The 26834-nt window shown below is 42.5% G+C and overlaps 1 protein-coding gene across 5 annotated transcripts in view; it reads left to right on the top strand.

The window, feature by feature from the left end:
• LMO1 (LIM domain only 1) overlaps positions 1-26834 on the top strand; it is a 239318-nt gene that overhangs the window by 168494 nt on the left and 43990 nt on the right. Inside the window, exons 1-2 of one of the 5 annotated variants that reach the window (XM_053979717.1) lie at positions 10873-11061; positions 16236-16337. The exons of 1 other annotated variant lie outside the window; for it this stretch is intronic. In XM_053979717.1, coding sequence (XP_053835692.1) covers positions 16313-16337 — 25 coding nt within the window. In that variant the 5' untranslated portion in view covers positions 10873-11061; positions 16236-16312. Of the gene's footprint in view, positions 1-10872; positions 11062-15816; positions 15834-16235; positions 16338-16426; positions 16480-26834 lie in introns of those variants that run through there. 3 more of the 5 variants (XM_053979718.1, XM_053979719.1, XM_053979716.1) reach the window with 3 other exon arrangements.

Here is a 26834-nt window from a genome sequence, read left to right as displayed (position 1 = left end):
TTACATGAAAGAGATGTCAAGCTGCTAGGCCATATTTTGAAGAAAGGTACATAGGTGGGTATGAGGAGCTGCACACTGGGGTCAGCAAAGCCAGCCCATTCCCACCCTTTGCCTTCAACAGGCTGCCCTGGAAGTTGTGCACCAGTTATTGGACCATTCTTTAGCCCCACTCACTGGCATAACCCATGTAAACAGAGAAATAAATGACAAAAACAATGAAAACAGCCACTACTCCAAAAGGGGGCATGGGGAGGGTGGCCAGGGTTGTGTTAGCCCAGGGTTACACTCTTAGTTTATGTCTAGTCAGCCATCTAGCCTCTATTTTCTAATTAAATGTTTGTGCCAAGAGCACCTAAGCATTTATGAAAAGTTTTATCAGCCACCCGACTTTTGCTTTGGTGCCCAAGAGACTTGCTAGAAGTGTATGAAAAATACGCCAGACCTGGATTAAATTCTAAGTCTCCCTAGTTCCAGTCTAGTTCTTTAACTGCAGGACCTCCTGCCTCATTTCCAAAAGTTTTATTATATCCCCTTGTCCCTAACATGTGTCAAAGTCATATTTGCTTGAGAAAAGCACTTATCAAAGAAAGGGCATGTGAGTAATTATATCATGTTATTACATGTGGCAAATTAACTTGTCACATGCTGGAGAAAGAAAACCTGGGGTTTACTGTTCTTGCCTGAAATGGAACAAACTCACTCAGTGTCCTTGTGCAGACTGAGTCTCTCTTGACTGAGACCTCCTCATGTGATGCCACCTGCGTTATTGTGGGCTTAATTGCAACACTTCTGTTGTTGTTAGTTGCACTTATTTGCTCTTGAGCATGTCATATTGCCCTAGCGTGTTTTCTTTTTTCAGACTTAACACAGTGCTCCTGAAGCCAACTTAACAGAGACTGCTCTACTGAAAGCTTTCTGAAATCATTCTTAAATTATGATGCATAATCACTTGAAATTAAGTCAATTCAAATGTAAGTTTAATTTGGCACCTTCCACTTAACAGATTCCTAGTGTACAAGAAAAAAAAAAAGCTTCTGTTAAGTATTTAAGATGTATTTAAGTGTCCTGAGTATTACACTACTCTGTGTAAAACTCTGTAGTCTTTAAAAACTTTAATCACTTCCTTTCAGTCAGGGCTAGATTTCTTAGGTGTAAAAAAGCTTTAAAGTGGGACCCACCAAGAAATTCTCTCCCGACTCCACAGCTGTCCTCAGTGCTTCTTTGTACCTCTTGATAAGTAAAGGGTTTCTTAGTTGGAAAGAGTTTAAAAACTATCAGGGATGGTTGTTGCTGTTGTTTTTTTAGCTCTAATTAAATGAAGTCAGGGAAGCACTAATAAATAAGCAGCTGGAGGAAATAAGGAATTCTCATTGCTTCTGAGGAAACTTTTTAAATGGGCAAAAGGTTTAGCAGGCTCTTTCCTTGCTTTCTGCTTATGCTGAGCAGTTGTAGCTCACTAGGCTGAAACTGGAGTACCAGAGAGAGAAGTAGAAAGTTATCCAAAACTGCTCACTTGTTTAAAAGTAATATATACATTATTGTTAGTCATTCCATGGCATTAGATCCTGCAGCTACATTTCAGTTAAGTGTTCTTCCATGGGCATGTTCTCTTGTTTCTTTTTTGGCAATTGTGTTTCTCTCTAACAGTATTTTAGTGCTTAGATGGCAAGCTACATATTATCCATATAATGTTTAATTTAATAAGGCAAAATGTGATTATTTGGGTTAATTAGAGCATGTAAGAACTCTGTGTGTATGCACTTTTGATAGTCACTTTTAAACACGTGCTTATATATATTGATTTATAAATATCTGAGGTATATTTATGCAAAGTTGATATACTAGCAATGTGAGGCATTATAGATAATTTGCAAGAGTGCTGCAGTGTGAATTCACATTTAGGCAGTGAGCAGCATTCAATAAATGTCCGTGCTTCAGCTGTGTGCTTGCAGGGTGGTATTTTTTCCTCTAAGGCTTAGCTATTAAATCCACTCTAATATACTGCAGAGTTGTATCTCAGCCTTTTTAAGTGATCACTTGACTCCGGTGACTGTTTGGTATGGAAGCTATAGTCAAAATATGTCTATTTAAAACAGATGTAGTCATTAGGAGGCCCTCCAAACTGTGCTTCTCAGCTTCTTCTAAGTCAAACTTCTTCTAGGTCAAAGCATCTCCTAGGCAAGTTCAGAGAGGGATGATTATCCCCGTTTCCCCACATGTCAAGTGTAACCACACTGCTGCATTGACAAGGGGCTAGTGCCATAAAAATAGAAGTCATTACTTAGTTATCAGACAAGTTTGTTGCCATTCATGATTCTCATTCTGTCTCACTCATGCTATTTAAATGTGGAGCTAAAAATAAATAGTAGCCCTTGCTTAGCAATAGGCACGGTAAGGAATTTTACTGCCCTGAATGCTGCTCGGGGTTAGCTTTGGATGGCTGTTTGTTGAACCACATTGCAACAGTCTGGATAGAATGCCACAGGGAAGGTCCTTGGGGCCTCTGTGATCCCAGAGAAGCTGAATGCCAGTGCCCAGGGTGAATTTAACCATGGCACGATGAGCAGGACGAGTAGGCAGTAATAATCTGTGAGAGAGAGAAAGAGCAGAGCCTGAGCAGGGCCTTGCCAGCAGCAGAAAAGATTGCTTTCCACACTGCCCCAACCATGACCTCAGGATAGGGATTTCTGACTGACCCTGTGCCATGAAGCATTAAAAACGCAACAAAATGATCCACTGAGCTCTCACTTCTTGACCTCCCTGTGAGCACAGAAGCTTTTCTAGCTCTCACTGAGAGAATGATATCATTTCTGTAGTTATCTTTACAGCTTTCAGACTGAGTTTCTCACCTGCCTAAAGAGAGCTGTGGCAACCACTACCATTTCTTCCAGTTATTCTCTTGTTTTAGTCCTTGCACTTCTGTCATTTGCTGATGGGCCAGAATAATGTGAAATTTTCCATACAACATTTCAGTTGTCTTTTCCTAATTTGTAATTTTGTTCAGATATCCAACACATTCTTTAGGACTAGGGGAATTTCTGCCATTGTGTACAGAGAGTAGACAGAAAAGGGATAGTTTTTAATGGGGAAAGGACTTGGTGGCCTCCTGCACAAAATCTCCTGGTCTCTCTGACCCTGTCACAGAAATCACCCCTTCTCTAAGTGTCTGGCACGACAAGGGAACAAAGGCAGTAACTGTGGGTTACTGGGTACAGCTGAGTCATCTTCCCAAAGCACCTCTGTAGGAAAAGCTCTGCATGATACAAACAGGTGCTGCCACCTGCAAACAGGTGGTACAGGTGTGCTCCTGGTGCCACAGGCCAAGGTCTGGAGAGCATTTCCCATCACCAAGTAAAGCAAACAGTGTCTTGAAGCAAGAGTTACCACTGCAGAAGAGTTTCAGTGGTGAGGCAATTTGGGTTGCAGCCCTGTATTAACTCTAGAGTTTGTCAGCATCACCCTGCTGCTTGCATGCTGCCCATATTACAGTTATTCTGTGCTGCTGTAGTGTGGAACATTGTGATCAGCCTCTGGATGCTCCTAAATTAAAGCAGATCATCTTTGCCTCCTAAGAAATCTCCAGAACCCAGCTGCAGCCATAAAGCTGTTATCAAATGCAAGCTGGCTGCAGTTCAGAACTGGGGCCAATACTTTTTAACAGCATGAAATTTTGTTGTAGGCCTTCTGGAAGGATTCTGTAGATGAAACATTGAACTGGAGCAAAATCAAGACTGAAGTCCCCTGTGTAGAAAAACAGGTGAAAAAAAGGTTAGCTATGTTTGAGAAGGGGGATGCATCGCTCATCTGTATTACAGATAGAGTCTGATGACATTAATTTGAAAGAGGTGTATCTTTCTTTACTGTTGGCTTGTGTTCACAAATGCATTCTAATGTCATGACCTCTTTTGTCTGAGTTGGCATCAGCGGAACATACTGACCATACCAATCTCATCAACATAGTCAGAAAATAAGTTGGTATTTTACATTAGTAATGAAATCCTAAGCTCTACCCACTTTGTAAGGGCCTGAACTTCCACATGTACTTTCACACTGCCACTGGTGGCTTTTTGTTTGCATTACAGCAGCCTGAGAGCAAACGAAAGGCAAGATCCAAGACAGGAAGGCAAATTGGTTTTGCAAACATGGCAAAGAAAGTGTGTGAAATCAAATGCCAATATTAATGCAAGACATCTGCTCTCTGTTCCAGTTCTGACCGAAGTAATCCAGTCCTAATTACACATGCTGTGTCCTCTACCAGCTAAGGAGAATGGTGCAGCCATTCTTAGTACTGGTGTATAAATTTCTTTTTGGATCTGATAGATACATTAGATGCAGGGGAGGCTTTTCATTTTTTGACTGTCAGTTGCTTTGGGTAGCACAAAGAGAGGGGAGGAGAAAGGTTGCAGCAGGAAAAGATCAAAATCTTCCAAAAAGGTCTCTGCTCCTAGAATAAAATTTTTTCCTAGAGAACTTTCCCTGCAGACCTCAATCAATACTATTCTTATCTGAGTGCACATATTATTCATTAAGAAATATTGGCAAGATGTGCACTATAGTGTATGCCTTCATTAGAGCCTCCACCTGCCTGCTTTCATCAGAACATCTTCCCTAACTTTCATCTTTATTGAACTTGTTTCTGTCTTTGGATTCAGAGAGAAATCTTGTAATTTCACAGCATGGATTTATTTTAAAACAAACAAACAAACACCAAAATATTAATCTCTCTGGTTTGTATATGTGTTTTCTCATCTTACATGTTAATGAATCAAGAAGATTATCACCATTAGATTCAGATTGAACTGGATGCTGATGAATTCAAGTGCAAAACACAGCCCAGTGCAACAGACCCTCCCTAACATGGGAATAGCTGGAATTCCTCTGTTGTGTGTTCAGCTGCCACACCATATCCTTTGTGTGCACCTACAGCTCCTGTGCCAGCAGCCATTTTCCTGGAAGGCCAACATTTTTAGATGATACGTTGTTAGAATGACATTATGAAGATCTGGCAAATGTCATCCATGCCAAGTAGAGGCAGAGGGAGCCACAAAACCTAGGGGACACTGGCAGTGTCTTAGAGTACTGTTATCACAAAGCAACATGAGCCTGACATTGCATTTTATCTTTTCAGTTCATGTGTTTCCATCTCCAACTATTCTGTGTCGGTCTTGCCTGATCTCTTTAGTGCAAGGCAATGAAAAAAGAAGCTATCTTATTGAAGAAGGGCACTGGGATTTTTGGACAGTATGTTGTGGTCTAGCTCCATGCCTGGGACCCCTGTGTGCTGCTGCAGTTTAAAGAAGAGCTGATAGTAAGAGATGATGAAAAGGCAGCTCCATGGCTCTGTCTCTGTTCACCCATCCCACATCAGGCTGGGAGCAATAAGCCCTGATCATAACAGAGTATGTGGCAACAAGCCCGAGAGCTCCATGTGTCACTCCAGGACCAGACACTGTCTCACTGGATTCCTCCACAAAACAACTGAGGCAGATGTAGGGATGCCAGATTTGTCTTTCAGGTCTATCTACTTCTATCTTCTCTACCAAGGTGAGGAGTAAAAGCCAAGACTATCTGCAGGAGAACATGCAGTAGCAACGGACTTTGAAGTAGAGAAGAATATACAGAAAATTATTAATCCAAATGAAAGTGAGGGACGTTATGAAAACACTGTCACTAGAGTTTATTCATAAGTTCAGAGGTGTCTTTTTGCTGGGATATGTGTGTTAAGGATTCATTTCCAGTTAAAGAAACTGCACAGGCACTGCTGTGTGAAGAGGTGGCAGAGTCAGAGTCAACGTGTTGGTTTGCTCAGGAAGACTGGGCTAAAGGTGCATTCCTGAACTTCAGTTTGATATGGATTGAAATCTTACATCACTGTTGAGACCTGATGGACCATACAAATGGAAGAACACATCTCACATGAGCCTGGGAGAGTTTTGAGAGGTGGATGGAGAAAGGAAACTGTCTCCTTTATTTATGCTTTTCCCAGGGAAATCCAGCCTGTCCCAGCTCCATGTCTGGGCCTCCTCTAGAGCTGTTCACTTGGGTCCTTAGACCTCTCCCTGCCTGTGTTGGTGCTGGGCAGACAGACATTGGCAGATCTGCAGCATGTTACACCCAACCTCACCCCCGACCAGTTTGTACCCACTCACAAAACCTTCCTGATACCAATTTCTCAAGTAGAAAGAAACTTCATGTATTCCATTGCAGCTGAGCTGTTCTGGACATGAGAGGTGCAGAATCTGCCCATTAAACTTCTTATGAAACAAGAAACAGTCCAAAAATTCAGGTCTTGCTACTTTTATTTTTGGGGGGAAAAAATTCCTTTTAACTTTTTCCTATGGAGAGCAGCAGCACAACTTCTGAATAACTAATTTATCCACTGTAAATTTCTCTAAAAGGTCATTACAAATTGTAAAGCCAAATGGCTTAAAGTTCCAGCCTTATATCACAGTGGCAAAGAACTTATTCTCTAGAGGTTTTATTTTTGAAGCTTTCCCATTTTCTTCTATCAAAGGAAATGCTGTATTTTTAATACACAGTTTTCTTTATTAAGGGAGAGCTTATATTTATGAAAATATTTAACATTCATTTCACGTAAAACATAGTAACAGAATTGAGTGATTTATTTTCACAATGCATAGGCAGAGAAGTAGAGCAAGCCAGAGTTTGGAAATAATTGAGGTCTGTAGATCACAGGTATGTATTTAAGTGGTCTTTTGAACTGCTACCCATGTTCTGTGTGAACACAACTTTTCAGAGCACTTGTGATTTTCCTCCTTTATAGGGCTGCTGAATTCTGGTATGAGGTCAGGCCCGTGGTCACTCTCTTCTAACACCAGCAAGGTAGGTGCAAGTGATTCTGAAATGGGTAAAAATAGAGATGTTTTGTAGCTAATTTAGTACAGACCTGTGCAAGTTGTCTCAGTTATTTGTGTGAATTCAAGAAATAAAACTGGCAGATAGAAGTCTTATCTGCTGAGAAATTTGACTTTGAAAACAACTGCTAAATTCTCCATGTGCAGGGTAGTCTTTGGTATGGCCTGGTGCTGCTTCACTGTGGTATTCTGACTGGCACACGTGACTTAATCGCCTTCCTTTTTTATTTTGATTTTTTTTTTCTAATCCTGTCAGCTGAAAGATAAAATAAAAAACATATTCACATCCCTGATGAAACTTTATAATTCCCAACACTGAAACATTAACCAAGTCCTTAATTAAGAGAGACTGAAAGTAGAAGAATGCTTTTATGTCATCAGCTGGTTTTTGCTCCAGTCATCTGCCTCATTCAAGCATAGGATAATATGAAACCTCACGGGTCTGCTAAATGCTTGACTTAAGTATACTGTGGACTTTGCAATTTAATAAGAATGGAGTGTTGTTCTTAAGAAACTTCATTTTCTCTTGCTTGTGCTCAAGCAAAAAGGAAAAAAGTACAAGCAGCTAGTGAGCAAGAGCCTCAAGTTAGACCCAATTCCGAGCCCAAGCTCTGGCTGCACAAAGGTGTGTTTATTCCTGCGTGCCTCTTCCCTCACGCACTCGGAATAGCAGGAATTGGAATTAGACCAGAAACTTTCCTGGGCAGAACACAGCTGTTCCCTTTCTACTGTAGTTTCTGTAATTTTGAATGTGATGGCTTCTCAGAACTGCCTAGCCAGGGAGTGCGTGAGGCACCATAATTGAATGAAAACCAGTGCACATCAGTGATGAACTGGCACCTCAGCAAGAGTGTTGTCTGGTCCTCCTCAAGCAGAGAGCTGTTTTAGTGCTTTGTTCCACAGAATGGAGGGTTGGGAAGCTGAGGCTTATTCCCAGACACTGATCCGTGTCAAGTTTTCCCAGTAACTCGTTATGGGGCCAGTTGCCTACACAAGCACTTTTTAAAGGAGTAATCTAGCTGTTCTTCTCTAGTGTCAAGGTACTAAATAAGTGCGGTAAAATTCCTTGTATGAGACTTTTAATCTACTGGGTGAAGGAGGCTCAAAAATTACTGAAAGTTTCTCACTCCTCTGAAATAACTCTCTGAGCAGATATAATGGAAACAAATGCAGGACAAGACTTCACCACACTAGAAAAAGTAATTTATGTAGAGTGGGGACCTTTACACTGGAGTTTGTCTCTTCACCTTATTAAAGTTGTAAACCTAAAAATGGCCATGACTGTAACTGCAGGATTGCAGAAGACTGTTCGAATTGCAGGATTTGTGTTTGGGAATGAAATGTTTTGGTGGTTTTGGCATTATATTTCTCCCCTTGTGTGATGCTCTCTCATGCGCCTACAAAAGTGCAACATTCTCTCTTGATTTTTCTCTCCAGGTCTTTTTTAGGCCCAATGACCCCACTTTTGTTGGCTCAAGTGCAAACATAATTTCTGCAGAAAGATATCAAAGTCAGCCTCTGTTTCCTCAGTTTCTTCCTGTTCTTCCCTTGGCATCCCAACAGTGACCTTGAGCTCCAGTGCACACAGACAAACTTCTGCCACTCAGTAAGTCTGTGCTTAGATTAAACCACACCATCCCTGTGGCACACTCAAGGCTCAAGAGTTGCATACCAAGATCTTGAAATTCTGGCTTTGCACCCAAAAGTCTCCTTGGCCACAGTGAGAAAAGGAATGGGCTCAAGGACCAAAAGCATGCTCAGAAATGAGTTGATGCATGATGCTCTCCAGGGTCAGCATTTTTCAAGTGCTGCTGTGTTCTTTCAAAGGAGGGAAAAAAAAAAAAGAAAAAAAAAAAAAAAAAAAAAAAAAAAAAAAAAAAAAAAAAGCCAGATTCATGGAGTTAGAAAGACCAAGTTCCTGTGGGTGCAGTATGTGCCACAGAGTGGAAATTAAAAACCAGAGAATTAACAGGGTTTGTTGTGTTACAAAGCTTGAAAACATTTTTATCCTTATATGAGTGTACTCACAGAAAAACATACTGCACTAATAAAACACAACTTTATGTTCCCAATCATATTTATTGTTTGTTGCCAAGCAGTCTTAGCTGTGGGCTTGTTTGTAGAGGTGAAGAGGAGGTGCTTGTGGGGTTTTTGACCCCCTTGGCTATAGGTGATATGTACAAGGTGCACCTTAAAGAGAGTGGGTAGAGTTGTCAGGCAAGTTTAATAATGGGTATCTTGACAGGGGTGAATGTGAAGATGGGAAACTGAGGATGTGACAGTTCCCATGAGATGATATGCAGCACTAACCCCCTGAAATCTATCAAAAAATTGTCTGTCTCCCCTCAAGGGGAACCAGCCTGAAGAAAAGTCCAAAAAAAGGCAACATGGTGGGACCTAAATAAAAGCTAATAGATGAGCTGAGCTAATATTAGTTTCCTGATATATAAAGCCAAATGGATTAATGGATCAGCTCATGCATTGCCTAAGGAAACAAAAAGAAAATCTTCAATACTTCTGTGCACATTGAGGACATGAACAATATGGGTCTTTAGAAAGTAAAAACCTAATTTGGGGGAATCAATTACTACTTCTTTTTTTTCTTACCCCTTTTTTTTTTAATTTAAAGGAAGTTCACAGAGAGGTAAAACTTGGGTAGCACGCCAGCCAGAAGTCATGCGTCTCAGACACCACAATGATGGTCGATCTCAGTTTGCATCAGCCTTGCCTGGGCTCTTTTTAGCATTCCAGCTTCAGCTAATGGAAATCAAGCCCATTATGGTAAACGTAGGAAGCAAGTACATTAATAGTGGGCACTGACATTAATTCAAATGGTAAACAATTCAGAACTGTTCCCAGTACATACTAGATTATGTATCATCTTACCTGCTGCTTCAGAGGGCTGCGCCTTTCACAGGTTTTTAAAGTACAGAAGATTGTCTGCCACGGAGTTTTCTGCTTTAGTAAACTACTACCAAATTCTGCTTTGCTCCCTCTCAGTCCCATATACTATTTTTCTTTTTTTGTTTTGGATGCGAGCACTTTCACTCCAGAACTGACAGAGATTGGCAATGCCAATCTGTTCCTTACTTTAAAAACAGAGAGGCAGACGGGGCAAGTTTAGCAAAGGCAAGATGTGGGCAAAAATCTAATGTGAAGGTAGAAAGAAAAACTGAGCTTATTTATACAGTAACACGTGTGTTAGAGTAATGCCTCCCTTCCTCGGCTCCGCACTCCCCCACCTTCTCTCTCACACACGTATATACACACACACTTTAACTGTGCTTTTGTGTTTTGTCAGAATTAATGAGAAAAGTTCCCTTGCCCTAGGGGTAATTAGTGTCCTTGGAGTTAAATAAGCTAATACTTAGACACCTCTGGCACAGGCAATTATGTTTGTGTATTGAATAATTGATTCAAAGAGGGGGGGAAGGGGCTGCTAATCAGATCTGAGCATAATGAATTGATTTAATTAACAGGGGAATCTGAGGGTCCCTGGGAAATGTGTGCATTTATTCAGCAGCAGGAGAGAGTGCAAAGCACATAAATTGAGAGAGAGAGCGAGCGAGGCAGGCGGCAAGTGCTTTTGCTTTCAGTGATAGGTTCACATCTTTCCTCCCTCCCACCCCCCCTTCCCTTTGAATATAATTTCAGATTTAGAGTGAAATCAAGAGAAAAGCACTTTAGAAGCCTGGAAAGCTCTTGCAGTGGCAACAGCAAAGGGGAGAGAGGTTGTGAGCGATCACACGCGATTACATTAAGACAATTTTTGACAGCGCAGGTTGGGCAAGGACGGAGCAGGGGGAGCAGCCCCCGATATTGGTCCTCCCTTACCTTTTTCCTCTCTCCCCCCCTCTTCCCTTCTTGTTTGATCCCTAAACTGGCACTCGAGCTGCAGCGGCGGGGCCGGGGGCGAGGCGGCTGGCGCAGCAGCCCGGCTCCAGCTCTCCGGCACCCAGCGCGGCCGTAGCCCTCCGCAGCCCCGCTCCAAACTCGCGTCCCGGGGCAGCGCCGGGGCGGCCGTGCCGCTGCCCCCGCCTCGGCAGCGCCCCGGTGCCCGGCCCGGCGCCTCGCCCGCCCCGGAGTCGAGAGCGGCGGCTGGAGGGGGAGCGCCCCAAGGAGCCGGAGCGGCGGCGGCGGCGGCCGCCCTCGGCGCCCGGGACAATGGTGCTGGACAAGGAGGACGGTAGGTGGGATCGGGGCGCGGGGCCCGCCGCTCCCGCCCGGGCGCCCCGGCGGCGGGCGGGGGGGCACGGACGGGGGGACGGAGGGAGGCAGCGGGGTCTGGGGAGCTGCCCCGCGCCGCGGCACGGCGCTGCTGCCCGGCCTGTCCCGCACCGCTCCGCTCACAAAGGGGGGCCGTGGAAGCCCGGGACGGCGGCCCCGCCGCAGCCGCGGGTCGCTCTCCGCGGTGGCTGGGCCGGGTGGGGCGGCGCGGGTGTCCCCGGCCGGGCGCCGCGGCGGGGGCACGGCAGCGGCTGGCTGCGGCCCCACTGCGTGCTGCGGCCGGCCGGGGACGGTCTGACACTGCAGCCCCGACACCGGGCCGCCATCAGCGCTGGTGGCCTCAGCGTGGGTCACCGCCGGGCCAGCTCCGCCGGCTCCCGAGGCCGCGGGTGCCGGAACGCCGCCCCGCGCTTCCACTGCGGGCAGGGCGGCCCTGCCTGCTTGTGTAAAAAGCCACAGAACGTCCCTGTGCCGGGCTGGCGGGGGCTTCAACTCGGAAAAGTGGATGCCAGGCTCAAGAGACAAGTGGGAGATGCTCTCCTTCGCTGTTTTCTTTCTTTTTTTTTTTTTTTTTCCCTCCACTCTACCTCTTTTCCTTCCCCTTCCCCTTGTCTTTTGATCTGGAGTTTCTGCCTCAGAACGGGGAGAGTCTGCCCGCCGCGACACCGCCGAGTGGGACGGGGCACGAAGAGCAACCCCGGTCTGGTTTGTGCGAGTGGCCGTGTGGGAGGGGGCCGAACCGCTGACAACCGCAAGGTTCAATGCTCGCTGCACCAGAGAGGTGCGTGGGGAGGGAGCTCGCTGCACGCTCGTCACATGCCTCTGGGCCCTCGGAGAATCCCTCTCCCAGCATCTTTTTTTTCCTCCAATTTCTTGAAGCTCTCTGAAGCAAACTGATGTAGTGTTATGAATGGGGTCTGTAGTGCTCCAGTGGAAAGCGCGTGTGTTGGAGAAGAGGGAATGAACTTATCTAACTGGTCAGTGAGAGATAACAGTAGAAAGACTTTCATCATCCCTCGCCCCCTGTGCGCTTAGGTAAAAAGATTAAGTAATGACTGAGGAATTAAACACGGGTAATTTCTTACTGGTGTGTGGAACAAGGTTTGTGTTTCTATCCGACCTCACTTTCAGGGTTAATCTGCATTGCAAGGCTCCCCTGAATTTTGCTCAGCTGCTGGAGGAAAAGGGAGGAAGAGCTCGTAACATCTCTATTAATATCCCTTAATAATAATAACTGGGTGATGTCTTCATCCTGGTGACTCTCTGTCAGGGGGTGCCTGCCAGCCCATATCTGTTTCCGTGTGACTGACAGGCTGCCAGCAGGATGCTGCCTCCATTGCAGGGGCGAGAGGCACAGGTGAGCTGTGAGGAGAGACTGAGATCTGAAGAGGGTTTCCTAATAGGGGTGTTTGGGCTCTTTCAAGTGTCTCAGACGTACTCATTAAACACGAGGAGCTCGGGGCTGGCCTGACGGTGCTGTAAGGAAATGAAACTAGAACCCTTGATTATCCAGACAGTTCTCAACAGCCTCCTTCCAGGAGATTTCATGAGTGGCTGTGTGTAAAAGGGCATAATGGTGGTGGATGGGAGAGGTAAAGAGGAAATTAGTGCCGGGTGCACTTAAAAAAGGAGCAAAGTAGGAAACAAACCCCTGATGAGAGGGATGTGAAGATCAGAGCAACAAGGTGCAGTAATGCCTAAGAATCTCCTGTGCTGTTGATGGAATAGTTATGCTCGAGGAGAAATTATGGTCACTTTTAAAGATGCCCTGGAGAAACAGAGGACAGAAGGTGAGACTCAGAGAAGAAACTCTTTTTATGCAGAGGTCATTTTACCTTTGTAAGTTTCTTTCTGCCTGAGTCAAATGGGCTCCACTTGCCCGCTCATCTGTGAATGTTAAAAGGGGATGCTGGACCTGCATAGGTTACAAATGGACTAAAATGGAAGCTTTTGCTAACTAAACCAATTCCTTTTGAAATCAAGCTTGAATGAGCTTGTTAATAAAAATGGGTCTGTTTTACTCCCATGAATGGCCCTTTTTTTCCCTTTTATTTTTCTTTTTCCCAGAAGCTGGTCTGATTTTTACCATCTAAAAATCCCAGTGTTGTGGCTACTATCCAATTCTCCCCTTGATTTAAGAGGCTTTGCCATGTAGAGTTTTTCTTTGAGGGGTTTTCTTCTTTAGAGGTCTCTGACAGCAGTGGGGGTATTCATAGTTAGTACTGCATAGAGAAGGCAGGATTTCAGGATTACCCCTCCCAGAACTTCTGGTGCATCGCAAGGAGGACACTTGCTACCTTGTAGATAGGAGCCCCTCGCTTTTGCATCCCTGAAGGCCACTTGGGAAGCTGGGCCATGGCCACTGGCCTCAGGGGCAGCTGCCCACTCTTTCAGCTTGGGACCTTAGGGCTGTGTGCCAGCCCCAGAGTGACACCAGGATTGCCCCAGTGGTGCGATAACTGCGGATTTGTGTTTCCACTCTGGGTTTGCGAGCAAAAAGCTTCCTTGGCAAGCACGCTCTGTGGTGCAGAGAAGTAGTAGAGACTCAATAATACTTTTCTGTGGGTCTTCACGGATATCATTGAGGATGAAGGGGCAGACTGAAAAAATAACAACAATAATCTTCTGATTTGATGTGTTGTGGCATCACATCAAGTTATGTCAGGGAGGTAACAGTATTTTGTATGTTTGAAGTGACATAATATAACTTGACTGATGCAACGTGACTTGATATTAGAAAATACTGGTTCACAGTGGAACTCTGGCAGGTATCTTCCCCGAACAAATGTTAGAAACTGAGAGAAGAGGGACGAGAGGGGTGGGGGAGAGAAAGGTTGAGAGAGAAGAACTTAAAGGCTCTCAGTCAGTTCCACTGTGTAAATCACAGCAGAATTTGCTGTGGGCAAGCCAACCTACGCACCGTGCAGCACATTTATATATTTCAAGATAATGAGAGTTAAGATATTTCTGAAATACGTAAATGTTTTGATCGCAAAGACCAGATTTCTGCTTAAAAAAGTAAACTGACATCAGGTAGCATGATTAATTCCAACAGATTGTGTTAATTGTAGTTGACTTAAATTGCTGTACAAATGTGTTGGGGGTTAGAAAACTTTTTTTAATTGTTGGGGTGTGAAATGAGTAAGCAGATAAAGTGTTTAAAAAATCTGTTTGCTCAGGGAGTAATCCAGCCTCTATGACATGATGGAGCAGTAAAGGAATAAAATGTACATTGATCCAGCACTGCATATTTTTTCATGAGTGCATTATGTCTGCTAGTTTGCTCTGCTGCAGAAGTCAGCTGTGACAGACAATGGCTAATTTCATTTTTATCAAAACCTTGCCTTTCTTGTAATTACCAAATAGTGGAAGTTGAAATGTACCATATATTTTGGGGTAAGTCTGTCCTTTTTGAAGGTGGCAGGGTTGAAAAGTACACAGACAGAAAGATGGAACATTTTTGGAGTTCACCATTTTCTGATGGAGGCCAGTAGTATATTGGAAGTGGTAAAGTGCCTCAAATCTAAAAAAGGCTGTGGTTTTGTTAGTTTTTGCTTGGATCCTTTTAACTACTAGACTTTAATCTTTGGGATAAAGTCCTCCTCCTTTCTGTCTTGTGACACTTCCTAAAAGAAAGTGATTATTTATGGTGGTTGCACTCTTATACTAAAATACATATTCAACACTTGCAAACTAGTATCACTAGGAAACAGGAGTTGTTGGAAGCACTAGATGAAAACAGCTCAAAGTAAACCAATACATTTAACATCAAATATTCTCAAGGACTGTTAAGATTAAGTATTGTGAATGAAAGGGGAAGGAAAAGCCACTTCAGCTGGGGATAAGGAATCTAATTAAAAATCGGTATTAAGGATATATAACTTGATCCCACTATCATGCTCTTTAGAGTAGCATTGTATCAGTTGTAAAGGGGAAGAAGAAGTATCATTAAAGCAGAAATGAAATGTTTTCTCAGATTAAAAGGCTGAGATAAGTGAAATGGTGCTGTTGATCTTGGTAGCGAAGTGTCTGATCCCGCAATCCTTGCGAGAGCCATTGGAGACAACAGATGACTTGTCTGAAAAAGGAATGAGAGTTGCAGGATGTAGAATAAAAGATGTGGGGCCCCAACTTGTCACTTTATATTTGAGCATTGATGGCATTTCTGTAAAGTGGAGCAAACTTGTTAAGGGTTTGTATCGTGTTTGATTAGGTAAATTCATTTTAATATCGACCTAGTGAAAATGGAGCTGCGTTCTCTGGAGTACACCCTGAAACTAATACCGACGTGTGAAAACAAACCCAAAATGTTTGTGCAGAAAATTAGTATCAAGTTTTAGGTCACCAGAGACATGTGAAATGCAGCTGGGAGCAGCGGGGCTGGCATAACTCAGCCGGCATCAGCTGCGGAGAGTTGAGAGCCTCTGACCTGCCCGAGCTGCTGCGTGGCGCCAGACAATCCCCGCTCGCAGGGAGCAGGGCCAGAGCATCCCCCCGCGCCCCGGCCCCGCAGAGCACAAAGCGGCGGCGGCGCAGGTGGCCCCGCGGCCGGCGGCACCTGGGCGGGGGCCGGGCGGGCTGCAGGTGGTGCTGCTGAGCCGGGAAGCCGCGCTCCGCCAGGAAATCCCGGCAGGAGCTCCGGAGGGGGCCCTGGGAAACGCGTGCATTTATTCATCGCAAGTGTGCAAGGCTCACCAATTGAGAGGCAGAGGCAGCACTAGTCGGGCTTAGGTATTCTAGCCTCTCTGAATGTAATTTCGGATTTAGATTCAGCGTAAATCCAAAGGGAAAACACTTTATAAGGCTGAAAGCTATGTAGTTGCAACAGCCAGGGTTATGAGCTATCAAAGGCAATTACATTAAAATAGATTATACTGTGTAAATTGAGCCATTTAGAAGGTGAGAACCAAAGAAACAGCCCTCATCCCCCTTCTTTCTAAATTGCAGTTTTAGTTCCTTGCAATTCTGAGGCACAAAAGTAGGTGAGACTGCTTTTATATCTGCAAAGTGCTTTATTTCTGAGTGTAATTCTAACTGAGTGCAATCTAGGTTAAAAGCTGGACAACTGGGTAATTAGAGCTCACTTGCTGCTAAAGGACGATCAGCTGTACCGTAGCTCATTTGTGTTCCCAGAGATTTGCTCTCCTCTCCCCTGAGCGGAGGCTGCTGGAGAAGAAGCATCTGTGCCCGGACTTTTCTTGATTGCGGAGATGATGGTGCTGGACAAGGAGGACGGTAGGTGGGCTAAGATTGTGTAAGCCTGTGCTCGGTCTCTTCTGTGTGCTGCTAATGTAGAAATAAATAGTTTTGAAACAGATGTGTGCTGTGCATTTCAGAATGTTCTGCTCTGAGCTTCTGATGTTTTTCTCTTGTGTAGGTAAAAGTATGCTTGCTCTTTATTTTTTTTTTTAATCTCATCTCTGACATGATCGGACAGCCAAGAAGGGTTTACTCTGGGTTCTGTTTGCTGAAGGACATAGTAGAAACAGCTTGAGGGTTTTTTTTTGGTTTTTTTTAAATATCTATGTAGATTTTTCTTTCTGCAAGTTACTCTAATATATCCATTTTAGCCTGTTTGTTTTAACAGCTTTTATTGTAAATCTAATTTTGAGATTTTTCTTTCCCTTTCATTTGCATGCCATTTAGGTCTCTTTAATGTGTGCCTTTAATATCTATTTCTCACAGCTTTTCTTCATAGCTATAAACATAATGACAATAAGCTAATAAGCCTCTGTGGCAAAAAAAAAAAAAAGTGTTGGTTTATGCTAAGAATTTACTCCCTTCTTTTAATAGCAGAGGTGGAGGTTCATTTGGGATGTAAATTCATGAATGAAGCTGAAGGAGAGCTTGACTGATTTTAGGACTTCACATATGCTTATTTTTTTAAGCTGACTAGTCCTTATCAAGGATGCTTAAGGACAACAAATTGATGTGAGGAATATCAGTGTTAGCAGCCTGAATGACCTGATGCTATCTTTTGCACATTGCCAGGGTGTCAGGGTGTGCAACTTAACTGCTCAGTCATCAGTAGTTTCTGGGATGAAGGTGGTAAGTTCAATCACAACTTTTTAACTTTTGCTGAAGCTGTTTTGTGGCTTAGGTCTTCCCTCATAGCTCGTACGCTGAAAGCAAGGATTAAAACTGAGGCAGAGCAGAAGGCTTCTGCGGCCATCCACATGGACTTCCATCCATGGCGCCGCCTCTTGCCAAGGATCTCCGCCTTGGTGGCACTTTGTGCGTGGAAAGTGGGTACTGTATCTTAAATTTTAACAGGCATTTCTACCTGTTATCTCCTTATTTCATTCCACCTGTATAAATGGATAAAGTGGACCATGTAATGGATTTCCCTGATCTTTTAAAATGTATTTCAGGAAGCTCTTTAAGTGTTTAAAAAAAAAGCTTATAGGCTGTTGCCATTCAAAAATAAGAGAAATTACTGAATATTTGTAAGACTGTAGACAGGAAATAGCTTTTCACAGGGAGCAAAAGATCTTGGAGAAATTGGAAGTTGGGTATTTTGGCAGTAGCATTGATTTTACTTGAATATATATATATTGCTTTTTAAAATATTTATGAGAAAAATAACTTGTAATTCAAAGTCACTTACTTTCCTGTGTCAAAGTCATGCTAACTGTGTTTTGTGACTAGTACTGAAAGCTCCTCAGTGCTATGAAGTTGAAATTATATGATTTTTATTCCACAACCCATACCTCTCTTCTAGTATTTTACAACTGAATTAGTACTGCACTGAATAATAATTAGGAAGGCTTGACTATTGAAAGACCAGAAGTCTCCTTGTAAAGTTTATCTTCCCTCTCTCCTTTCCTTGTCTCCCAAAAAAGGGAGTATTTTAGACCTAGCATTTTGAGGTCTTACCTCATTATAAGTTTGATTTCTAAAATTCTTCCTCTGGCATGTTCACGCACGTAAAATTTGAATCTAGTTTCTGGGATGGCATGTGAAGTTTTGTTTCATGAAGCACTTGGGATAATAAAAAAAATGTGGGCTTTTCACAAAGACTTGATACCTTTAAAATGCCCTTCTGAATTTATTCCATGCTAATTAAGTTGGCATCTCAAAACTGTGAAATAATCTTATGTGTAGGGAGAAAAAAAACTAAATCATGGGCTTTATTTCTGTTAAGATATTGTAAGTTCCTTTGTTAACACAGTAGAACTTGAAAAAAAATGAGTAGATGTGAAGCATCTGTTACACATCTTCTAGATCAGCTTTGCAGTTGACTAGCCTGTGGATAAAAGACATGCTAAGTGCTTGAGTATTGCTTATGCTGGGAAAACAAATGAAGCTAACAGGGTTTCAAAGGCTTTGAAGCAGTGTCACTCTCAGAGGTGTTCAGTTGTTTTCTTTGGCGATATAAGTTGAAGCAAGCTAGTTTACTTTATTAGAGGCATAAGGCTACTCTTGTAACCTTCCTCTGACTAAGATGAATTTGGCTGACTGACCTTATTTCTTGCTGGACCACACGTGTTGTGCTGAGTTTGGGTTTTTTGTTGTTTTTTTTTTTTTCCCTCCTTAGGATTAATCTCTTTTAAAGGGCAGCAGCATTTTCTGTATTTTGTTAAATTTCCGTTTTCAATTTGTGCCTCCCTACAGAACTGTGCTCTGCTATGATGGAGCAATGCAAATCAAGTAGAATAGCCCAAATTAATTCTTCACATTGGCGACAGTATGATTGCCTGCATGGAATCAACAATGCATCATAGAGGGATCAAATTTTGGAGTATAATGTGTGAATAATGCTTGACACAAAACAAAAATTCAGTCATCATAATAGCAATTAGGAAAAAGCTGCAGCTTATCCCAGCTGTAATCTCTGCTAACAATGAAGCACAGCCTGGTAATCAGCATGTATGGTATGAAATGCACTAATAGAAATCACGGCTCTTTGTTATGTGTGTGGGGGGTGAAAGTTTCCTTTTCAGCTAACTTGTGCTGTGTTAACCAGATATGGCATCCTTCAACCAAATTGTGGAGTGTGTGTGCACTTGTAAAAACACTGATCAGCTGTGTGTTCATCCTGATGTTTGCATAGACAGGAGCCCCCCAAATCACAGGTCCTTTGTGTTTTTGAGCAGAACTCTGATTAAACAGATCACAAGAGTAGGCTGAATAAAATATCAGAAGACTCCATTAAACATGTACCTTGGTTTTATATAGAAAGAAAATTTCATAATTTCTTTAAAAATGAAAAGAAAAACATGGATACTCAGTGGTTGTGTGCATTGGGGTTGGAGAATGGATCTAAGGTTGATGGGAGGTATTTAGGGCAATGAATATTAGGTAATTGGAAACTGGATTAGTAGCAGCAGTTGGGTTCCCTGTTGTGTGAGAGCCCATCTTGCCCCACACAGAAGGTAAAAAACCACAGCATTTGGAATTGGAAAAGCACATAAATGGATTGTATAATGTCAGTGACAGGACTTGTGCCACAGTACCCTGGCCAGGACAGCAGGGCTTTGGGCTGGCTTCATGAGGGACTGTGCTAGCTGCCATATGGAGGTACCTATAGATAGGCAGATGGATATGGAGAGACACCTATCTCCAGCAACATAGGTCCAGGCAATCCTGTTCTGCAGATAAAAATCATGATACACACAAGAATACAGCAGGCACAAATTGTGCCACACAGGAAGGAGAGCTGTTCTGCGTGCTGCTGGTGTCTTTTGTTTTCCTTGGAGCATATCTTTCTCAGATGTGTCTATTGAGGAGTCATGCAGAGAGAGAAAGGGAGATGGCAAGGTGGCTTTTCCTCATGTGAGATGGAATTTAACTTTTCTGTTGTCTAATGTTCCTGAAGCTCTCTCTCTTTTTCCCTTTTATCTCCTGTGCCACTGTACCTCGGACCTTCTCCGTGGTCCACTGGTGTCTAGCTTACCATGTATGAAGAATCCATACACATCTTTCCAGACATCAGCTTATTCAAAAGCTGACCTATAAAGGTTACCAAAGACTTTATTTTTGCCTATTTAGCTGAGTTACCTGTTGGTGTTTTGAGGGCTTGATCTTCACACATATGGTTTTGGTGTGATTTTAGAGGTTTGGTCTGGCTTTAGTTCATAACACAGTGTCCTTTTGTGACTCAGAAGTACAGCAATGGATTAATATATTCATGAAGAGGAGATAGAAAGTTGTCAGAGAAGTATTCTAAATAAAATTGGAGCACATTTGGCGGAACGTGAGACTTGGTTTGGCCATAAAGGACCAAAAAAACATTTGGACTGTTTCTCCAAAGCTGACCAAGTGTGGAGCTAGAGGTAGTTCTTCGTGGAGATGCCCTCTGCCCCTGAAATGGCAAATATGGAAGCATGGAATATGGAAGCATGGCAGAAACACGGGGTAGTGAAGTAATTGCCTAAACCTATTCAAGAAGTGGAGGCTACTGTAGTTGGAGCACTGATAACCCAGATATCCATTTAAAGAAATCTCATCCTATGGGAAGGAGTGAAAGGAGGTAGCAGGCCTAAGGGGAGCAAACTGCTTTGCATAGGAGTATGGCAGGCGATCAAATAGTTCCTAGTGTTTGTTCAGATTAGATAGCTGAAGGATCTGGGTAGGATGTCATCATACGTCATTCCCAGATGGTGTTGACACGTGATAATTGCCTGGTTGACATAACAAGTGTTGAAACAGTGTAAGGACATTTTTCAGCTTGGATAATAGGGCAAAGGAAGCAGCTTGTTCTTGGAAATCAGTTTGCTCTCATTTTGGTTTAATGCAGTAGAAAGTGTACTCAATACCCTGGCAGCAGAATGTAATTTTGGAGTTAGTGTTAAATTTTATTATCTTTAATAAATACAATGTGAACATGTCAGCCTGTTTGTCATAGCCATTCCAAAAATGCTTTCTTATGGTAGAATCTTCGGAAAAATTCCTTTTAAGAGCAGTGCATTATTAATAAAGTAATCCATTAGGTCTGGTGATAAAGGGTCACAGCAGAGTCTGAAATACATTTCTTAAATGGTTAAGAAATTTATCATGGTTGGAGGATTAATTGATTTCATTTGGAAGCTTTCTTAAGGTTTTCAGGCATTGTGTTTAGAGATGGTTTTATTCGCTTTGCAAATGTGCTTTGCTGCTCAAAGTTTTGCTTCACTGTCATTAGCATGAACATTTCTGCTAAAGGCAAACTGTTCTTTTAGCATTATGACTGCATCTGTGAGGACTCCTACTTAGGTAAAGAATATGAAAGTTTATGGCAAATAAGGTATTGTACTTGAAATCAATTCAAAATCAGAATAATGGTATCAAGCATTTAGTGTTGCAGTACAGGAATAAAGAAGGCACTGCAGATGCTGCTAAATGCTGAACTATAAAACTCCAATGGGTCTATATATTTTAAAAATTGGACAGAATTGTCATCATTTAGAATACCTAGACATATTTTTAAACCATATAGAAATCACTGCCCCCAACTTCAATAATGTGCGTAACTGTTGCCAGGGAATGATTTATTCAGTGAATGTAGTTCCTATTCACTGAAGACTTGGGGGTGGAGGGAAGGGCGTTTTGAAATGAAAGTTGTTCACTATTAGATTAACATAATTAAACCTATCTGAGAAGAATTCACCACAGCTACTGCTTTTTAGTTCTCTCTCTCTCTGTGTATGTTTTCTCTGTCCTCCAATGGGATGACTCCCAAGCCCAAGTTTCCAAGCACACTGTGGGGTGCTATCCATGCAAATAGATGCTCAACATTCCAGTGAATGTTCTTGCAAACTACTTTCTACTTACATTCCATATTAAAGCAGATAATGGGTGCTCATGTCCAAATTTGGAGGGTTTTTAAGTTTCATTGAACATTTTCAAATTCTTTACACCAGTGTTCAGAGTTTCTTGTGTGCTAATCAAACTCTGAAAGGGTGTTTTGAGCAGTGAAAGTAGTATTTGTCTTCTTTTTAAAAATTTATATCAACAGTTCTAGTTTCTCTTAAAGAAAAAGTGGATGATTGTTGCATATTCATGATTGAACTGCAGAGAACTTGGACCAGAATTAAACAATTAACCCTCTCGCCAACATCCATTTGAGTAGAAGCCAGGGATGTTCCTACTTGGTTTATTATGGATCTGAGATATAGAAATGTATTCCGGAGGACTGTGTTTCTAATAAATAAAAAGGCATAATGAGAATGTAACTGGGAAGGAAGACAAAAGCAGCCATGCTTTAAATTGTTAATGATGGTGCCAGTGGCTGCAGCTTTACCACAGCTGTTTAAATTGATCAGCTAGTGAAAATGTTTTGTTTTGGCATTTTCCCTGCATGTGCAACTCTTTCGAAGGGACTTTTGGAAGCTTTTCAAAGGAGAATCATGATCTTTTTTTAAACTAGGCTTAAAGCACCAAAGTTTCCAGTATTTTGGAATCCAATATTTAAGGATGCAGTTCAGTTTTTCTTTTGTAAAGTTTCTGGCTGATGAGCCATTATTTCTCTTAGATTTCCTTTAACACTTTAACACTTTTTTCCCCTCCACAAATACTACAAATTACTCCCTAGCCATAAAATCTAGGCACTAGCATACTTCCTAGCTGTCCTTTTTTCTTTTTTTTTTTTTTCCCCATCTCTATTTTACTGATGCTACAGTTTGATCAGAACAGCAGAAAGGGGCTATGTTGATTTGCTATGCATCTTTTGGTCAAGCATCCAGTGTGAAATTGTTCTATAAAATGTACTTTTTCAGAGAGAACTCACTCCTAATTTCATTCCTAGTTGGCTCTACCTTGCAGCTGAAGTAGGTTAAGCCACATCTCTTTATCGCTTGTATCCTTTCCTTCCGTTCCAGAGAAGTGGGTATACCTTTCAAAAAGCTGCCATCTCTTCAAGGCAGGTAGGGAGGAGAAGATTGGACTTTCTGTGTGTTCACAAGTGATGTGGTAGAGATGTTTGGGCAGAGGACTGGCTTGAGCTGGTGAGCCTTGGTGTCTTTTCCAGAGCACCTCCTGCCTTGAGCTCGTGAGCAGACCTGCCTGGGACCTTGTGTGAAGCCTTTTCCTGGCATTCCTGGTGGCAGGTGACTCCTGGACAGGCCATGCCTTAGATGATGTTGAGCAGCCAGGTTTCTGCATTAATGTACTTGCAGTGAGGGTGGGTACTGAACATTATTCAGGATCCATTATATATTTATCTTTATACTCCTTTGTGGAAAATGATTTCCGTAAGTACCCTGTTACGGTTATGAAAGCCTAAATAAGCATCAGTCTCAAACCCTTTGACCTGTCTGCACAGAATGGAGATCTGTTTTGAGAAGGACTCCTTTATATCTGTTTTTACTCCATGCCCTTCCATTCATTTGCCTATACAAAGCAGTAAAGGGTAAAACCAAAGTAACATAAATTGGTCTGTCTTCCTGAATCCATGTCTCGCTAATGTACCCAGATTAACTCAACTGTAAATTGTCTCCTTTGAATGTCGTGTCTTGCTAAAAGTTTCCTATATGATTCATGATTTGGATTGCTTTTAACAGCTATTGGCTAAGCAATATGGTAAATGTACAAGGTGATGCAATTGGCATTAGTGAGAGGATGCACAGGAGCATGTAATGCAGTCAATACTACATTAACTACTGATGCCCAATTACAGAAACTGGAAGAGTGGCTTTTAGGAGCATTAGGACTTGCAGAAGAGCTGAGATCACCTGCCGCTCCTTGCCTAAAAGCTTCACCCTTTACGCGCTGGGATCAAAGCAAACATTTAGTTGCTATTTTGTTATGTATAACAACGAAGGTATTTCCCCCCCCTTTTTTTTCCCCAAAAAGTGTCACACTCATGCTTTTAGCACATGTAAAATCTTATCTCTGTATTTCAAGACTCTACTTCCATCTCCTGGGGCAAGACTTTATTTGAATAAAAACTCTTTAACCACCTCTGCATTTATTGTTTCTCTGAAGCTCACTATTTCAGCTAGTTTTTCTTTTAAAGAAATACTAAGTGATATTTAGAGTGTCCTATTTCAGTGTGCCAGAGTGGGCTCCCCATTGCTCCCCCCAGCTTCTTTCCCTTTTCTAAACTGTATGTGATTGTTTGTGACCTCAGCTGGCTCCAAGTCTCTAAAAAGTGTTTTAAAATACAACCAGATACCACATAAAACAGGATATTTGAGTGTGCAACCTTTCTGCAGTCCACATTCAGATTAAGCACACATTGTTTCCACCACTGCTTTTAAACCCATTTGCAGGAGACAGCAAAGGACCACATTATACTAAAAAACAGTGCATACTTTCAGATTGAGCTGTGTGATCACAGCTTCTAAATCTATTTTAAAAATAATGAGCAATGTCACTGTTGCATGGCAAAGCTAGCAACCCACAAAGTTACTCTGGACTTGGAGCGAGATGGGAAATTAAGCAGCTCTAAGAACACTGAAATATTTAATATAAAAGACAGGTGGCAGGTGGCTTATTGCTCTTGTCGCAGCATTTGTCTTTACTTCCAGCTATGATATTTGGCATGTCACTGCTGCTTTTAATCCTCAAAGCATTTTGCAGTACTGAGGAATTTGTGCACCCCAAGTGATCATCTCCTTGAACTCCAGCCTGGATATCTGGGGGATGTGCCTGACCCCATTGAGGCATGGGTGGACTTCTGTGTTTTAGCTGTCCCTGGTTTGTTCTTCTCTGCTGGGCCTGGGTCCCAGCTTGCCTGCTGTCCCATGCTGGGTTAGGAGGTCATACCTCTGCAGAAGAAGGGAGAGATAACTTCTGGATCTCCTGGGAAGGACAGAGGGCTATTGAAGCAATTGCTCTCCTTAACTGTTTTGGGGGCAGTTTTATTGATCACCTCTCAATTGGCAATTTTAATTTTGGGGTTTTTTTAATCTCTGAGGTCCAGTCCAAGCAATTGCAAATTGTTGAAGAAAAGTCTTCGCTGTCTTCCTGCCATAATGATGAGCATTGGTTACGTTCCCTTCCTGCTTCTGCCGTGACTGTGAGTGCGGGTCTGGCCCCCCCTCTTCCATTTTCGGAGGACAACAGAAAAAACGGGGTAAGGCTGTGCTGTAAAACATCCTGACAGTCTACAGGCATTTCCTCAGTGACTTTTTTTTTTTTTTTTTAGTAGATGGTGCCTTAACTTCTTAGCCAGCAGTTGTGTTGGTCGTCCATGTGTTTGCTGCGAAGCCCCCCGGAGCTGTGCCCCATAGCAGGCTACAGGGCCGGGCTGTTTGCTGCGCCCGGAGGCAGAGGAGGAGCCTGTTATTTTTAAGTCCGACTGTTGCTTTCAGGTGCCAGTCGATGCTCTTTTGAACGTCTGGGGGAGGAGAGCAGAAGGTGACCTGCTGGTTTTCCCCTTGCACTAATGTGTTTAAAAGGTGGCACCAGCAGCGAGGGCGTGAGGGGAACTCGGCTGAGCTGTGCCTTCAGCACGCTTGAAACGCAGACAAGTATCCTGAGCTTGATGCACTTTCCAAGCTGTACAAACAATATTTGAAAAGTCTGAAGTACCCAGCAGGGCAAGTCAAAACGTCCTTGAGCAACTTTGTATTTAGACAGTGTTTTCTCTTTGCCTTTGATCAGGAAGGAACAGATGTGCCTCCTCTCATGTGTGTGTTTGTGCACACCCCCTGATGTACGAGCATTCCCTGTCCTTGTGCAGGGCTGCAGTATTTAGGGTATGCTGTTATTCCTCTTTGTTCTTTCTTATTACTGTTGTTCTGTTGCTTTTGTTGTTGATGTTGATTTCCCAGGGAATCTAAGTTGGAATTTAAAGAGGTCGGGCTAAACAAGGTTTTAACTTACTCTCGCTCATTTCCTTATCTCTCTTTAACTTGGATAGAGTCGAAAAAGAATATGTATAATAGTAATGCTCCCTTTAAAAAAAAAGAAAAGTATGCATATATATAAGCGATTCCTTGACTAGTTTTTTGGGGGGCAGGTTTTGAGCATTTGGTCTAAGTGGGCTGCTCAGTGAAATTTGTACATTCATAAAATAGCTGATTGAAAAGCAATATTTCAGATAAATACAAGCCAGCGATCTATCAGCAGTTGTAATAAAAGCTGGGCTTCAGGCTGTGATTTTATTTTGAAATAATAAGAATTGCTTTATTCTTTTTACTTGAGTTACCATGGTAATTCTGTCGTGTAGCAGTGTTATATTGATTTAGAAAGTGGACAGTAATATTTCTTTTGTGTTATTCTGTTTCTAGGGGTTGATTTCTAATTTCCACTTGGAGATTACTTTTATAAATTTCTTAAGTCCTTCCACTTTTTTCTCTAGCAGTGTAATTTTCCTCTCACACATTGCTATTTTCTGAGCTTATTGGTTTGCTCTTATTTTAAATTAAACTTGCTGGTTTCAAATATTGAAATGACATCTTTGTCTGTGTCTGTACTTTGGTTTAGCAAAATATTACAGTCTGCTGTCTTATGCTTAATAATTTAAGGGAAGCTTTATGTCTGCCATCAGTGGTTGTTGGTAACTCATGACTAAACCAACACAGAGCTCAAACCTCTGACATTTTAATACCATGTAATGGTGCTTCCACCCTGCACACTGTTTGGGTTTTTCTTTAATCTGCCTTGTATGTGTCCTAAAAAGAATGCCAATTAAATTCTGAAGAGATCAGGAGGAGCTTTTGGGTGGAGCTGGGTCTTGGCCACTTTAGGTCTCTGTCACTCTTGAAAGAACCTCTGGTTTTATCTATGGCACAGGTACCATTCCTGGCTACCCATATTTCTCTTGCAATTAAGAAGCTTCAAGTTTTCTAGAGGCAGAATTTTGAC

The sequence above is a fragment of the Vidua macroura genome, chromosome 6 (genome assembly GCF_024509145.1).
Source record: "Vidua macroura isolate BioBank_ID:100142 chromosome 6, ASM2450914v1, whole genome shotgun sequence".
In the NCBI taxonomy this organism is placed as follows: Eukaryota; Metazoa; Chordata; class Aves; order Passeriformes; family Viduidae; genus Vidua; species Vidua macroura.
This window is presented reverse-complemented; position numbering and strand designations above follow the sequence as displayed.